Source organism: Olea europaea, unplaced genomic scaffold, assembly GCF_002742605.1.
Source record: "Olea europaea var. sylvestris unplaced genomic scaffold, O_europaea_v1 scaffold3399, whole genome shotgun sequence".
Lineage (NCBI taxonomy): Eukaryota > Viridiplantae > Streptophyta > Magnoliopsida > Lamiales > Oleaceae > Olea > Olea europaea.
Window position 1 is genome coordinate 1 of NW_019253012.1, and position 14,758 is coordinate 14,758.

General features: G+C 35.5%; 1 protein-coding gene across 1 annotated transcript; it reads right to left on the reverse strand.

The window, feature by feature from the left end:
* Positions 1 to 9,818: 9,818 nt before the first annotated feature.
* LOC111386054 lies at positions 9,819 to 12,384 on the reverse strand. The gene is made up of 3 exons (XM_023010484.1): positions 10,900 to 12,384; positions 10,478 to 10,758; positions 9,819 to 9,858 (listed from the first exon to the last, which is right to left on the reverse strand). Exons 1-3 carry the CDS (start codon positions 12,382 to 12,384, stop codon positions 9,819 to 9,821), a joined length of 1,806 nt encoding a protein of 601 aa, XP_022866252.1.
* Positions 12,385 to 14,758: the final 2,374 nt, after the last annotated feature.

Genomic DNA, 14,758 nt, shown 5'->3' on the forward strand with positions numbered 1-14,758 from the left:
TTCTATGCATAATAAAAAAAAATATATTCTCTCCCTTAAGATTTTACATGGTATTAGAGCCCTAAATTACCCTATCGAAAGTCAACTTGTCTGCATGTATTTTTAATCTTGAACAAAAAGCACTGATGACATATTGCAGGGAATAGCATAGAGAATTTATTGGTCTTTCAATCAAGTTATGATTCTGGGGAAAAAAAACATTCCAATTAGCAAAAAATGAGGATGGATTACAGGCTTTACAGCATACATGTTTGGGCACAACTTGGGGAAGGGTGGGGGTGTTGGGGGAGAGAAAATATAAATAAATTAATAAATTTTTTCTTAGACATTTTTTATTTTAGCCATGAAGACTTTCTAATTTAATAGCGTGGAATAAATTTTTCTCTTCCGCAATAAAGTCAGAGAAAATAGTTTCTAGATTTAATTAATGAGGAAATTTCATGTAATGTCAATTTTCAGCGAGTCATTTGCAAAAATGTTCACAATTTTGTCAATGTCCATTTTCCAATTGTGTAGACGAAAATATCCCTGTTAGAAAATATTATTTCCACATAAGAATTCAAAATTTTTCATATCATTATTCATGTCAATCAACGTAGAAATGTCAATCAGCATTAAATGCCTGGGTCGGGTAGGTGTGGGTCGATGTGGGTCAGGTTATGGGTCGAATAGGTGCGGGTCGAGTTGGATCGGGTTATGGGTAAAAAATGAAAAACCTGATAGAACCCGACCCGAATACAAAAAAATAAAAAAAATGAAGGTGGGGGAATGAAAAAATAAAAGAAGCCCTAAACTAAGTCCTCTCAACTCTCAGTCTCAGTCTCTCAATCTTCACTCCAACCCAACCCGCCGACAACGAGCCTGTCCATTTCTCTCTTATTTTCCCAGTTGCCGTTTGCCTACCATACTTCAGAGTCCAGTGCTATAGAGTAAGTTTATTTCGTTATTTTTTTCACTTCCCCGAGTCTCCCCTCTTCTTAAATCCTAAGATTTAACTAGTTTAACATAAATTGATGTCAAGGTCACTGAGTGTCTCGATTCTATTGGGCGAGCAAATACTAACTGTTTATACAATTTGAGATAAAAAGTGGTACATGTGAGATAGTATCGAAAAGGTTGAAGAGGTAAAGTGTTTAAAAAAATGAGGAAAATGATTGTACTTTCTGTTGTCCCTGTTATTGTATCTTTTGCTTTGAGATATAATCTATATGTCAACTAAATTTGATGCTGCTAGATGATAAATAACACTAGTACGAAGTGAAGAATACTCCATTTGAGGCATATTTCGCATCTAAGTTAGGCAATAAACATGATGAAATGACACAGGTTGTGTTGCTATTATACACTCTTAGATTGTTTAAATGCTCATCAACAACTAAATGGCTTCATTTTCGCATCAAATTTGTTCTGCATCTTGTTGAGGGTTGTATTTGTATATTGATGATTTCTTATGAGGTAAGACTGTGATAAATTGATAGCAGATAGAAAACTTTGTCAAATCTTATGACATGTATACTTGATTTTGCGTATGGTCTGTTGTAGTTGGCTCTAAATTTATTTAATACAAGGCTATGTTGTTGTTATTTATTTTGCTAAAGAATATTGCATTTTCGGTTTATTTGCATATCTAAATTAGGCAATTAACTTAATGAAATTGTAGAAGATTGTGTGTATACTTTTGAACTGTTTAAATGGTGATCAACTATAAAATGGTTACATCATAGCTTCAGATCAGAAGCCAAGTTTGTTTTAATTTCAACAATTAAACAACTTTGTTTAGATATGGTATTTTATCAAACCATTGTATTGTAAAAATCATTTTTCTTTCACTGCATTTTAACAAGAATGTTATATTTGATTTCATTTGTACGTTCTCATACTATTTGTTAAAGTATTGTTTTCATTTGTTTTGATTTGTAGATGAGTATGACACACCGATATAAAATTTCGGAAGAAGAACGTGTTCCGGCCCATGTGTCGCAAGTGAACAACACAAAATATATATCAGTTGTCCTCAATAAATTGGATCCACAGCAAAAGCGTCAGTTGGAGGACAGTTGTATATGACATATTGCAAGGTTACCGGAGCTGAAACTATCTGCTCAATTAATTCATGAAATGATAAACAAATCGGTGGTATGCCGAAAGCGATTTGAGGCTTGGTTCAAGGTGAACCAAAGGTTTGCACTATTTGGACTGTCAGAGCTCGCACTAATTACTGGCTTGAAGTGCAGTCCAGTGCCTAAAGGTGCCGAAATTAACAAAATCCTAGAGAAAACTCGTCTACAAGATAAAATATTTGCTAATATGGACCGGATAATGTGTAGCGACCTGGAGAAAGTTTTTTTGAAATGTGCCAACCGTAATGATCATTACAAGTTTGGGTCGGCATTAATTATTGAAGGGGTATTTAATTCAAGAGATCGAAATGTAGGAATAAATTCGACAACTCTTTCCATCGTTGATGACTTGGATTTTTTCAATGCCTACCCATGGGGGACAGTTTGTTTTCAACTTCTCATCAAATCACTACTTCGTGGATGGGGAAGAAAGGCGGACATGGTAAAAGTGAATGATTGTGATAGAATGACTTACACATTGTACAGATTCCTTCTTGCTGTCCAGGTATACATCTATTTTGGTTCATTTCAGTTTTTCTCATCGCTCATTGTTATTTATCTCCAAATATGGTTATTACTGTTACAAATGTCATGCAGATTTGGGCGTACGAGGCAATTCCGGAGTTGGGAGCTCGATTCTCGAGTAAGACTTGTGACGATGTCTCGAGGATGTTGCGGTGGTCTGGCACGAAACAACCTCATTCCCGAACATATCCAGATTTTTTTGAGAAGACAAATGTAGGTGATTTACATACTTAATTGCCTTACACTTTGCAATATATATTTTTTCATTTTGCCTATTTTTCTTTTCCTGTAGGTGTACTTGTGGGCAACGCTGCGAGCAACTGCTGCAGAAGAATTGCAGCCATACTTCGTCGATCTAGTTCCGTTGGAAGACGCAGCCGACCCCGTTTTAGATGGTCTTGTTGCTCAATCAATAGAAATACAAGGTTGTCCAATTGAAGATGATGTCATACGGAACGATGACAACAACTATCGACCAAATAAATCCCAGAGAGGCAACAAAGGTGGACCTCATCATCGAGGTTTGCATCTCATTGAAGGCAGAGAAGAAGAGCATGGGGATCCGATCATTGAAAGACCTGTATCTTTAGATGAGATAAGAGTTATCCTGAATGAACAACCGGAGGCATTTGAGAGCAAGATGGGGGATTTGAGGGAAGAAATGAACACAAGATTCGCTAGTCTCCAAAATGATCTGGGAGGTCATGTGTGTGGTTTGAGAAATCATGTCACTGATGAGATGAATGTTCTTCGACGAAGGTTTGATGAAGTTGCTACAGAAATTGGACAATACAATGTTGGTGCTGAGTATGGTGGATTTGGTCATGACGATCGCAGTGGAGACGAGCCCCGACATGATATTTTCACTCCCAATATTTTTGCGGACAGACAGGATGTCAGAGAGCCAATCGAACCAGTTGTTTGCAATATCCCTGATGTGTCCATAACGTCGGGAGGTGGGGTTGGAGTACTTGGGTCAGTATATGTTGCTTGTGATATTGTGAAAGAGGCACCAGCCGTTGTACCTACAGTTGGTGTGATCATTGATGATCAACTGGTTCATGATAGCCTCGTTTCTGGACCTTCGATGGCAGCTGATCCACCTACATGTAGACCTCGATCGTTGAGGCTGAAGAAGGTTAATACAAACACAAAGACGCCATACACCCGTTCTGTTCGCAAGAGGGGTAAGAGGGATGCGTAGAATTTAGAGGTTCACCTATTTTGATTTATATGGTGGTTTTTCAATATGTATTTTGGTTTATATCGTGGTACGGAAAATGTATTTTGGTTTAGACAGTGGTTTGCATATTTTTGTTTATATGGTGGTATATAATATTTTGTGGTACGGAAAATGTATTTTGGTTTAGACAGTGGTTTGCATATTTTTGTTTATATGGTGGTATGTAATATTTTGTGGATGCAAACCGGTGGTTTATAAGTTAGTGACATGTTCGAATGTTGTATGTTGAAAATAGTTTATAACTTTATTATCTCATATAGGGGAGTATGAGATGTCAATGTTCTAATGAAATGTGGAGAAATCCTATACTTTAGTTGAAATGTCGTCCTATACAAATGTACTGTCAAGTGTCCAGATTAGCAGACATTTAATGTCGAGAACTACACGTCAAATGTCAAGAAATGAGTGAAATGTCAAGAAATATATTGTTTCAATATAAATGTTAACTTCCCTTAGATATATATTTTTCAATAATATGTGAACATACGTGTCATTTTGTGTGATCATGTATGTGGAAATAAAATAAGTTTCGTGCTACTTAGCAGTTAGTAAGGAAAAATTGATTAACTCGGTTAGCTTTAATAAATTAAAGAAATTTATCGAACATTTTTTTTTCAATATAAAATTTGAATTGTACAAAGCGTTAATTTATTTTTTTGTGAATATAAAATTTTAATGGAACAAAATGAATTAAAAAGAAATTTATAATTTGTCAAAAAGTTTCAAATTGCAACACAAGAAAGTTTAAAGAAACTACTGATATATATATATCCATAATGTGTGAAAAATATTCAATTATAACAACACAACAAGCGAATATATTCACTATATACAAATTTATCAACAACATTCAATTATCGTAACACAACAAAATGGTTCTGACATTTATTCACATGCACACTTTTAGCTACTTTTTCTCGTTCACTCATCATCCTCACATTCACTCCCCCATCCACACATTTAACTACAATTATTTGTCACATTCACTCACTCTTCACACGTTTTAATTAATTTTAGCTCCTTCTTCTCATTCACTCCCCCATCCACACATTTAGCTACAATTATTTGTCACATTCACTCACTCTCCTTCACTCACTCTCTGCACATTTTAATTCAAGTTTCATTCTCACATTCATTTAGCCGGAAACATTTCCACACTCACTCAAAAAAGATGCTCATTTGATCGGAAAAGGTAAGTAATTCAAAATTTGTATTTAATATTTGTGCTACTTAGCAATTAGTTGAATATCTTGAAAGAAAATATACTTTTAAACTATAATTTACTCAAAAAACCTCATTTCCGTGTCACGGAGATCGCTTCTCCACGACACGGAGAGAGCTTCTCTCCGTGATACGGCTGTCTCCGTGACACAAAAATGCAACCACCATTTTTTTTTTGTAATATGTTTTACGTCATATGTAACAAAAATATTATATTTTGTTTAAAATATTAATTTTAGATTTTAATTTTGTTTAGTATACAAGACGTGAAAAAAATTATATTTATTTGAAAATATTAATTCTTAAATAATTGTACAATTAACAGTACTTTGTTTTACTATAATAGATGTGTACAATCAAATGAAAATATTAATTCTTGAAAAAATAATTACAGTTGTTTAAAAATATTAATTCTTGTATAATTGATGCAGATGTCTTTAGAATACGTTCTCTCTCCAGAACAATGGTTTTCTGCTACCATCCTTCAGTATCCAAATCGTCAATACGTTCAAGATTTTGTAAATTTCATAGATGCAAATCAACAATGTTATTTGATGTGTAGTAATTTTATGGATTTATATATGGAGCTGTTTTCAAAGGAGACGAAGAACAATTTACTAGCAAGTTGGTACACGAATTTATAATGAGATTTGTGTATTGTGGCAAAAACAATGAACTTTGGGTACGGTTAGATGACTATCTTGCTAGGTTTGGCTTGCAAGAATTTTACCTCATTACTGGACTACCTTTCCATGAACAATCCGTAGAAATTGATTATAATAACCATCGTTTTAGAAATCAATACTTCAATGACACAAAAAAATTAGCAATAGAATGCTTTTTGAAACTTTCCACATGTGTGAAGATACAGAAGATAAATTTAAGTTGGGATTAGTTATGTTGGTTAAGTGTGTGTTGAAACCGACTTCACGACAAGTTGATTATAGAACTCTGGGTATGGTTGAACATCTGGATGAGTTCCTTACGTATCCGTGGGGCCGGATAGTATATTTCGTTTTGTTAAATTTATTGAAAGAGTCACAATTAGAAAGAATACTAAGGATGCAACAGAATGGACAAACAGAATGTAAGTATGCATTACAAGGCTATCCACTCGCATTTCAAGTATTATGGTCATATTCTGATTACTTACGTATTATGTATAATTTCTTTGTACAAAGAATAAAATTTATACATCACATTTCTCTTTCTTTATGTTACAGTATTGGATATATGAAGCGTTTCCACAAATTGGACAAAAGTTTGGTCGCCGTAAACACAGAATGGTGCAGATTCCACGAATCTATAATTCGAGGCCTAATACTATACTGAAGGAATCAGTTGTTAAGCAATTTTTGGATACTCAAGATGTATGAATTTTTTATTTTCAATGTAGAATGACATTCGCATTTTGTTATTAACAAGTTCAATTAAACAAATGGATTCTGATAGTTTGCTATGATTACAGATCGAAGTCATTGCAGTGCTGCAGCCTACAGAGGAAGAATTACAAGCACCCTGGTACACAAATCTTTCTCTACCAGCTGATGATGAACATAATATATTAGATGCCATTGTCACTGGAGAAGTAGATAATGTAGTACCACAAATACCGGATAACATCCGTGTACAAGAAAAGACCAGTCGTGGTACATCGAGAACTTCAACTAGAGTTGGGCCTAGTTCTGCTTCTGGTGCCTCCAGATATATAACTGAAAACTGAATGGAAGAAATGTTGGATATGTACAGGCAAGATACGATATCAGATGTGTCCGGTCTGTGTGGCAACTTGAAGGCAGAATTTGTTGAAGAATCCAGAGCCCTGAACCAGGATATCCTTGAAAGCCAAAAGCAACTGTTCGAACAACATAACAAATCGATGCAAGATTACATGCTATGTGGTATGCAGTCATACATAGATAATTCTCTATCAAATATGTTTAGCACTCATATGGCCCAGGAATCGCAACAACAAGAAGCCCATTATCAGGCGATTCTTCGAAAACAAGAAGAATTATTCCAGCAGCAACAGGAGCACATACAGTCTTATATTGATACAAGTTTATGTTCTGTCAGATCTTACATTCATGAAAAGAATGAGAATATGCTAAACAGATTATCTAACTGGGAATCTAATATGGAAGTCATTATAGGTTCCATGCAGCAGGATGTTCCTCTCCATGCAAGTCCAAAACCTACTGTTCAACCGCATGAGACATCAACGTCTCAACCTACAGAAAGTGTTGACATGCGGAGAAGAGAAAGGAAAAAGAAGATGAAATACACATAGGCTTCGTCATCCATAGGCCGTCCCTTAGAAGACTACGACATGAACAAGTACAAAGACATTAGGAATTGGATATCGAGAAATCAATCTGGGTAACAAATGTAACTCATTCTGAATAGTCCGAATGCTAAACATTATTATATCTATGTTAAAAATTATTTGTTGAATTATTTGACAGTAATTTAAATTACGTTATACAGTGCATATTTGAACGATGGCCGTGACAATGTCTATAGAAGAGACATGCTAAAAAGTTTAATGGATCTGACGAAGGATCTGAATATTGCGGTGAGTGAAGGTTTGCAATCACAATAAATTTGATTTCGTAGTTAATATGTATAATATATGTTACATATATTTATTGCATTAGCATATTGAGCTGGAGCTAAAGTTATTGAGGCAGCGTATGAATGAAGATTGTACTCTCGTCAATAAAAATATGTAATTTTAGATTTTCAATTTGAAGAGGAGTGTTGTCAGCAAATGAGGTAGCACATGGAATATAACCAGAGAGGTGAATCGGATGGAACTCGCCTACAAGGCTACGTCAACGGTACATTGCCTGTAGCTGGTCGTTCGTGGATGGGATGCAAGTATTTATTAATTCCAAGTGCATATCCAGGTAATGAATGTTATCTGTTTTTGGTCAATATTCCTGAATGAAAATTCTACATATACGACTGCAGCAATAATGTTCACACACCTGATACAATCAAGGCTCACGCAGAAGCAACATGCACAGTCGTTCAAACATTATTGCAGTGTCTACCCCTGTCCACCAGACGAGATATAAAGAAACATATAAATGATCCAATGAAGATGGAGATTATACCTTATCTACCGTGTGCGAACAATGGGTGAGCATTTCAACTCTTGTTATTTACTACCGTAGTTAATCTATTGTATATACTAATTTCGACTAACGAAAAATCATTTATTGTACAGGCCAAATTGCATAATGTTTGTACTCAAGTATATATAATGCTTCGTTCTCGGGCATCCAATAGAATCAGTTTCAGCAAAGAGGATGTCAATATACAGAAGAAAGATTGCGGTAGATTTTTTGAATAACGAATACTTTCTTTATCCCCGACAGTGAAACAGTTGTCGTGGCTTAGCTGTACTTTGCTTGTGTGACTGTTGATGATCACCCGGTTCATGATACCGTCGTTTGTAATATGTATTTTGCTTTATGTGGTGGTACATAACATGAATTTTGGTTTTATGCGGTGGTACGTAAAATGTATTTTAGTTTACACAGTGGTTTGCATATTTCGATTTATATGGTGGTATGTAATATGTTCTCGAGCTGTCATTCTAGAAAAATGAAATATCAAGCGTCGAGATTCACAGCTTTGTAATGTCAAGAACGACATATCAAACGTCCGGAAATCGAAGAAATGTAGAGAAATATCGTATTTTGGTCCAAGTGTCGTTCTAGACATTTGTAATGTCAAGTGTCGAGATTAACAGCTATTTAATGTCGATAACGACGTTACAAATGTCGGGAACAGTATCAAATGTCAACATAAATATGATCCAACCAAATTTAACTAAGAGTGAAGGCAACCAAATAGTGTATTAACTGCGAAAACTGTAGCAAGCAGCTTTATAATTACTATAGTAGTTAAAGTTGGTATGCCAAGCACAAGTACGTTATCAACCATATTGATGTGAAAAAAGTTGTAAAATAATCACCATCAATGACTTCAACCATATTGGTTGGTGAGATATCTTATCGTGCATTCAACGGACAAGTGTTTCTCCAGTATAAAATGTTGGACTTTACTTAAATATGTACATACGAGAATTTAAAAAATTCATAGCACTAGTTAGTTTTTCCATTGATTATGTCTTCATCAACTAAACATACTCCTGTTCTTGATGTTACTATCACTTTCGACCCCCCGGGTCGTCCGTGGACAACCCGATCATCATAGACTCGGACTCGGATGATGAAAGCAATATCTTTGTTTCATATGTTCGTCAACCTTCGAACCGCCATCGTAGGATTTGCCTTCAACCAATCTCTTTTTCGAATCTAATCGACGAAATTGAACCAATTCAAGTTCATCGTGAGATCGTCCCAGTACCGGTCCAACCGGAAGCACATCATGTGTTGTTGGATGAAAATGTTGGAGCAGTTCCCGTCGAAAATGAAGATGTAGTCATCATAAGCTCCGACGAGGAGTATGACAGTGATATGTCCTCTTTGTTCGTCGTGAAGGATATGTAGAAGATGCAGTCATCGCAAGTGAAATATTTACGTACATATAGTAGTGCTATAAAATCCATATGGGTGATGGATTTTTTTTGGGTGATCACCATTTTGTATAATAGTTGTCTACGATATGTGTCGGAGTTATGGCTTCCTTTTGTTGTGATTACCATTTTGTTTGCTCCAATGATTTAGGAGAACGAGTTATTCATAGGTTGCTTTTGCATCCATTACCACATTGTGTCTACAATGATTAAGAAAATTCCAGTGATGAAATAGATATGTGCTTGTTCACTTATATGATGAAAAAAATGATATCGTAGTGAAATGCTCATAAGAATATATGTAAGCACCATTTCCCTTGTTGGTAGTTATACCCCAAACCTGGCCTCTCTTGTTTGTATCCATTATGACATTCAAAAATGAAGTGTTGTTTGTATTTAGTGAATGCCCATACAAATTTTCATGTTTGTACGCTATAAAATTTTGAATGACTAGAATAATATAAGAGAAAAATCACAAAAAATGGGATGAATCCGTATAAAGGATTCAAAATGTATTACAAACTTAATTTTACAACAATTAGTTGCAAATAAGTGATATCAAGAGAGAACGAAGAAAGAAACAGAAAGAAGTAGAAGTCAAAAATATATTCAACAACATTTAAAACAAGAGGTAGAAAGCAAGTAATACAAAAGAAAAAAAATTCAAAACATTGATAATTCATGTTATCAGGGCATTTGACGATCGGAATACACAATGTCATTCAAGTATACGTGTCACTTAAAGATGTCGAATTCTGACATGTTTGCCTGTTATGTCCAGAACTCCCACATCGGCCGCATTTTCATCTCAACGTCGACCTTTCAGTTCTTGACCGTTGACGTTGGGTAGGAGGTCGACCTGGTGTTCTACGTATATTCGAGGGCAAAATTTCGACGGAACGAATAGACTGAGGAACAACCCAATCTGACTCTAGGCCAAAGGGGTGAAGAACTTCATTGTACGCAGCTCGCCAATATTCTGTGGTGTAGTAAGGAGAGCACAAATCATACAATAATTTTTTCTTTTGCTCAAGTAGCTCGGGATGCATGTAAACATGAGATTTGTCGCATATGAAACTCTCGACATGAACATGTGTTATCTATAAGGTCGATAATACAAAGTTCAGTAGCTATACCTACCTCAAAAACGAGTTCGTCCAAATTTTGTACTGGTAAAGTTGAATGGGCGTCGAATGATTTTCTCAATTCATCATCAATTTTTGGTGTCACAGTCGTACTACATTCGTGGATGCACTTTTTCTCTCGTAGAACCATCGTTGCATCAATGACGTAATATTTTCGATCAACGAGGTTATAGGGAAACTTTTTTGTCGCCTTAGGACTGAATTCAGTGACTCCACAATGTTATTCGTCATAACATTGTACCGATTACCAACAAAATGTGCCCGTGACCAGGTGGATATACCTACACGTTCCAAGTAAGATGCCATTGACGGTCGAATGGTTCTTATCTGTGTCATGAACTGATCAAATTCTGATACGCGGTATGCTAGCGTTGCCCACTTGAATAAGAAGATGACATTGCTACTGCTATATAGAGCAATAAGATTTTTCTCGATATGCCAGATGCAGGCACCGTGGTGAGAAAGTGGGAACAACCTCGTAATTGCCCGCTTAATACTCTTCTTCCTGTCCGACACAAAAACTAGCTGGTTTGAATCATCAACGACATCTTTCAACTTTGCAAAGAACCAATACCACGATACATTTGTTTCCCCATCGAAAACACTCCACGCAAGAGGATATATTTGTAGGTTAGCATCTTGCGCTACAGCTACTAGTAGTGTTCCCTTATATTGGCCCTTTAAATGACTTCCATCAACACAAATTACTGGCCTCATGTATTCTCGAAAACCACGTACACTAGGCCCGAATGCTAAGAAGAAGTACAAGAACCTATTGTTCGAGTCGAGTTCAATGTGTACAATAGTTCTTGGATTTTTCTCGGTTAACATGTGACAATATGATGGCAATTTCTGGAAACTTTCTTCGGGTGTACCACGAAGAAATCGAAGTCCCTTCTCTTTAGCCCTCCATGCTTTGTTGTAGGTAATCTGTACACCAAACTCACGTTTCATATCCCTAATAATACCCACAGGAACGTATGATTGGTTTGCATCGTCCAATCTTCGCATTATGTGATGCCCAATTACTGCACTCATTGCGTGAATTTGTGCATTTCGTCGAACGTCTAGAGAACATGTGTGCTCAGGTATGTACTCTCGAATCGTAAATATTTCTGAAATTTTTATCTTAGAAGCTCGTACTAGCCAATGGCATGTAGTATCAACACAACACACAGTAAGAGATCTAGGATTCGACTTTTTAACCTTGAAATGAAACTTCTCTTTCAAAGCCTTAAGTTGAAGCCTTGTGTGTAACTGTTGTTTGCTAAAGAATATCTGATTCTCCACAATGTCCTCTTCATCAATCGACTCAATTGCATTTTGAATAAACAAATTGCCTTGACCTAAACTTTCATCCATATTATCAATCGTTTGTAGCTCTTGTAGTTCGCACATACCGACTTCATCGCGTCCACACAATGCATCTTCTATTGGTGACAAATGCTCAACTCCGACATGCAGTTTGTGCTCTCCAGCATTATATTCATCTGCAATTACACACAACGCCGCTTCTGTGTGAACAGAAATAAACCATTGCAAATCCTCATCGTCCGCTACATCAGCAGGGGGTATATTCATATTCGGAACTATAAATTTCAATTGAATTCGGAACTTCATTCTATCAACATTCAGCTTCTCGAATAATTTATGTACAAGCTCTTCATATGTATATATGTCGAACAACAATTGATGTTGTTCGGTTTCCTAACCACTTCCACCCGTCGTCTATGTTAACGAATCTACCACCATACGAGACAACAAATCTCTTAACATCTCCCATATCTGCATGTAATAAACAACAATACTGTCAACCACTAACGAAAAACGAAAATGAAAATGCTACCTGCATGCAATATGTGAATCGCTATACACGAAATTCTCCCAACTTACTCAAATTTTTAATGTTATTGTCAACATTTGACAGTGTCGAGAATGATAGTATAAATATCATTCTCGACGTTTATAAATGTCGTGAACGATATTTATACTATCATTATCAACATTTATAAAATGTCGAGAATGAAATGATGGGATTTCATGCATTTATCATCTTCTTCAACTTCAACCACCATTTTGCAAGAATTTATTCCACCATAAATGATATTCTAAATACAGAAGTATATTATCTAACTAAGTTATTTAAGATGAATGTACAAAAAAATATACTCAGGATAATTTCGTCTATTGAAGGGAAAAAATACCTTATCAAAAAATTGGGATTTGAAATATAATTAAGGTTTTTTTTTTCATTTGTCAAATCTTCATTTGTTCTAGAATAATTGATTAAAATATAATTAAAAATGTAAGCAAGTGGACTCGCCTAGGTAATAGCAACATTATTGTGGCTTCTCGTAGAAGTTATTTGCTCTTCTTAAAAATTGTGCCAAAGTGATATAAAATTGATTAATCTTTTCATGAGGGTAAAGTAGACATTTTGATCTAAAAATTGGACATTTTTGCAAGGATTATCAAAAAAGTACACTTTTCAACTCCAACCCTTATAATTGGACATTCTTGAAAATGCCTCTCAATTAATTTGTTAAAATCACTTATGTCCCTCATATTTTTGAAATAAGCGAACACATAAATAATACAAATGTTATGAAAATTATTGAGGATACAAACTAACGGAATGTTCCAAGTAGCGGATAGAAATCCGACGTGGCACTGAACAACAGTAACGGGAGAAGAAAGCTCCAACTCTTACATCAACTCTCACTGCTCGAAGCAAGGTCGATTTTAAATTACTTTGGTCTATGAAACTTGGAAGATAGGGAAGTCACTATATCCACACACTCATTTCAAAATGACAAATAAAATTGCAATACTTATTTGGTTGTCAAATGTCCTATCAGCGGCGCCTTCTGGTGGGCGGCGTCATCTATGGTGAAATCCGGTCTTTGGCGCCTCTGGGTTCTTCAGTTTTCGACAAGAAGTCAACAGGATTAATCAGAAACTCGTGGATTTTTCATCGGCAGATTGCTAGTTCTTCATTCAAGGTAGAAGTATATTGTTTGTTCTTTGGAAATTGAAGGACTCAATTGTATTATTTGGGAAAGATGAAACATTGGTGAGGAATATTAAATTAAATGGGCATTGAACTTAATTGGGCTTTAGTTTGGACTTGCAATTGGGAATCAAATTAAAGGATTACTTGGGCTCCTGTTGAATTTGGACCTGCTAGGTTAATATATGTACTAAAGCTTGAGGAATTAAAAGGAGGCGGCCACATTATACATCGATATACCTCCCACGTAGAAGAGGACGGCAGAACACGCAAAGTGGAAAAAAAAAAAAGGTTGGCTTTTGCTGAAAATTACAAACAGATGGCATCACTGTTCGGCGGCAATTGATGAGAAAACAAGGCTGCTGAATTTGCTATAAAAAGAAAGGGCTGTCTTCCATTTGATGCATGCAAAAAGTGGCCAGCAAATGAGTTGATTATATATAGACACGCATACCGAAAAAAAGAAGAAGAAGCAGACGTGCACAAAAGTGGTGTCAGCTTTGGAAAGTGGAATTAATTTTCAATCTTTGTTCGATAACTTATCAACAATTGGGCGGGAATTAGTCATGTTTCGTCAATTTTTGCTAATGTCTTTTATCTTTTTTGTGCTTAATTTCGACAATATTATTGGTTAGATATTGCTAGGATGTGATGAACCCTTGTTATGAATTTTCTGATTTGAATAATTAAATTGACGTTAATTTGTTTAATTGTTTGGATGTTTATTATGGTTTAATTTTCTTTTCAATTATTTGGCCAATAATTGAATTGTTTGCGGATTTTAATGTCATCGAGAGAGATAATAAAGTCATTAGCACGTAGTAATAATCATTGCGAAGTTTGATAAGGATAGAGATATACATTTATACTTCATATGATTTTTATAAGATGTTCTAACTCGTTTAATACATTTATCATATTCGTATCTTTCATCGAAAGATAGGA

What these genes read in the sequence shown, in the direction of transcription:
- LOC111386054 (XM_023010484.1), bottom strand. Translation starts at nt 12,384, where the DNA reads ATGAATATACCCCCTGCTGATGTAGCGGACGATGAGGATTTGCAATGG. An exon ending in GAAAAAGTGCATCCACGAAT is followed by an intron (nt 10,759 to 10,899) that starts GTAGTACGACTG and finishes TCGACCTTATAG; the next exon opens with ATAACACATGTTCATGTCGA. An exon ending in CAACGGTCAAGAACTGAAAG is followed by an intron (nt 9,859 to 10,477) that starts GTCGACGTTGAG and finishes TAATCATTGTAG; the next exon opens with ACACAATGTGGTAATGGATG.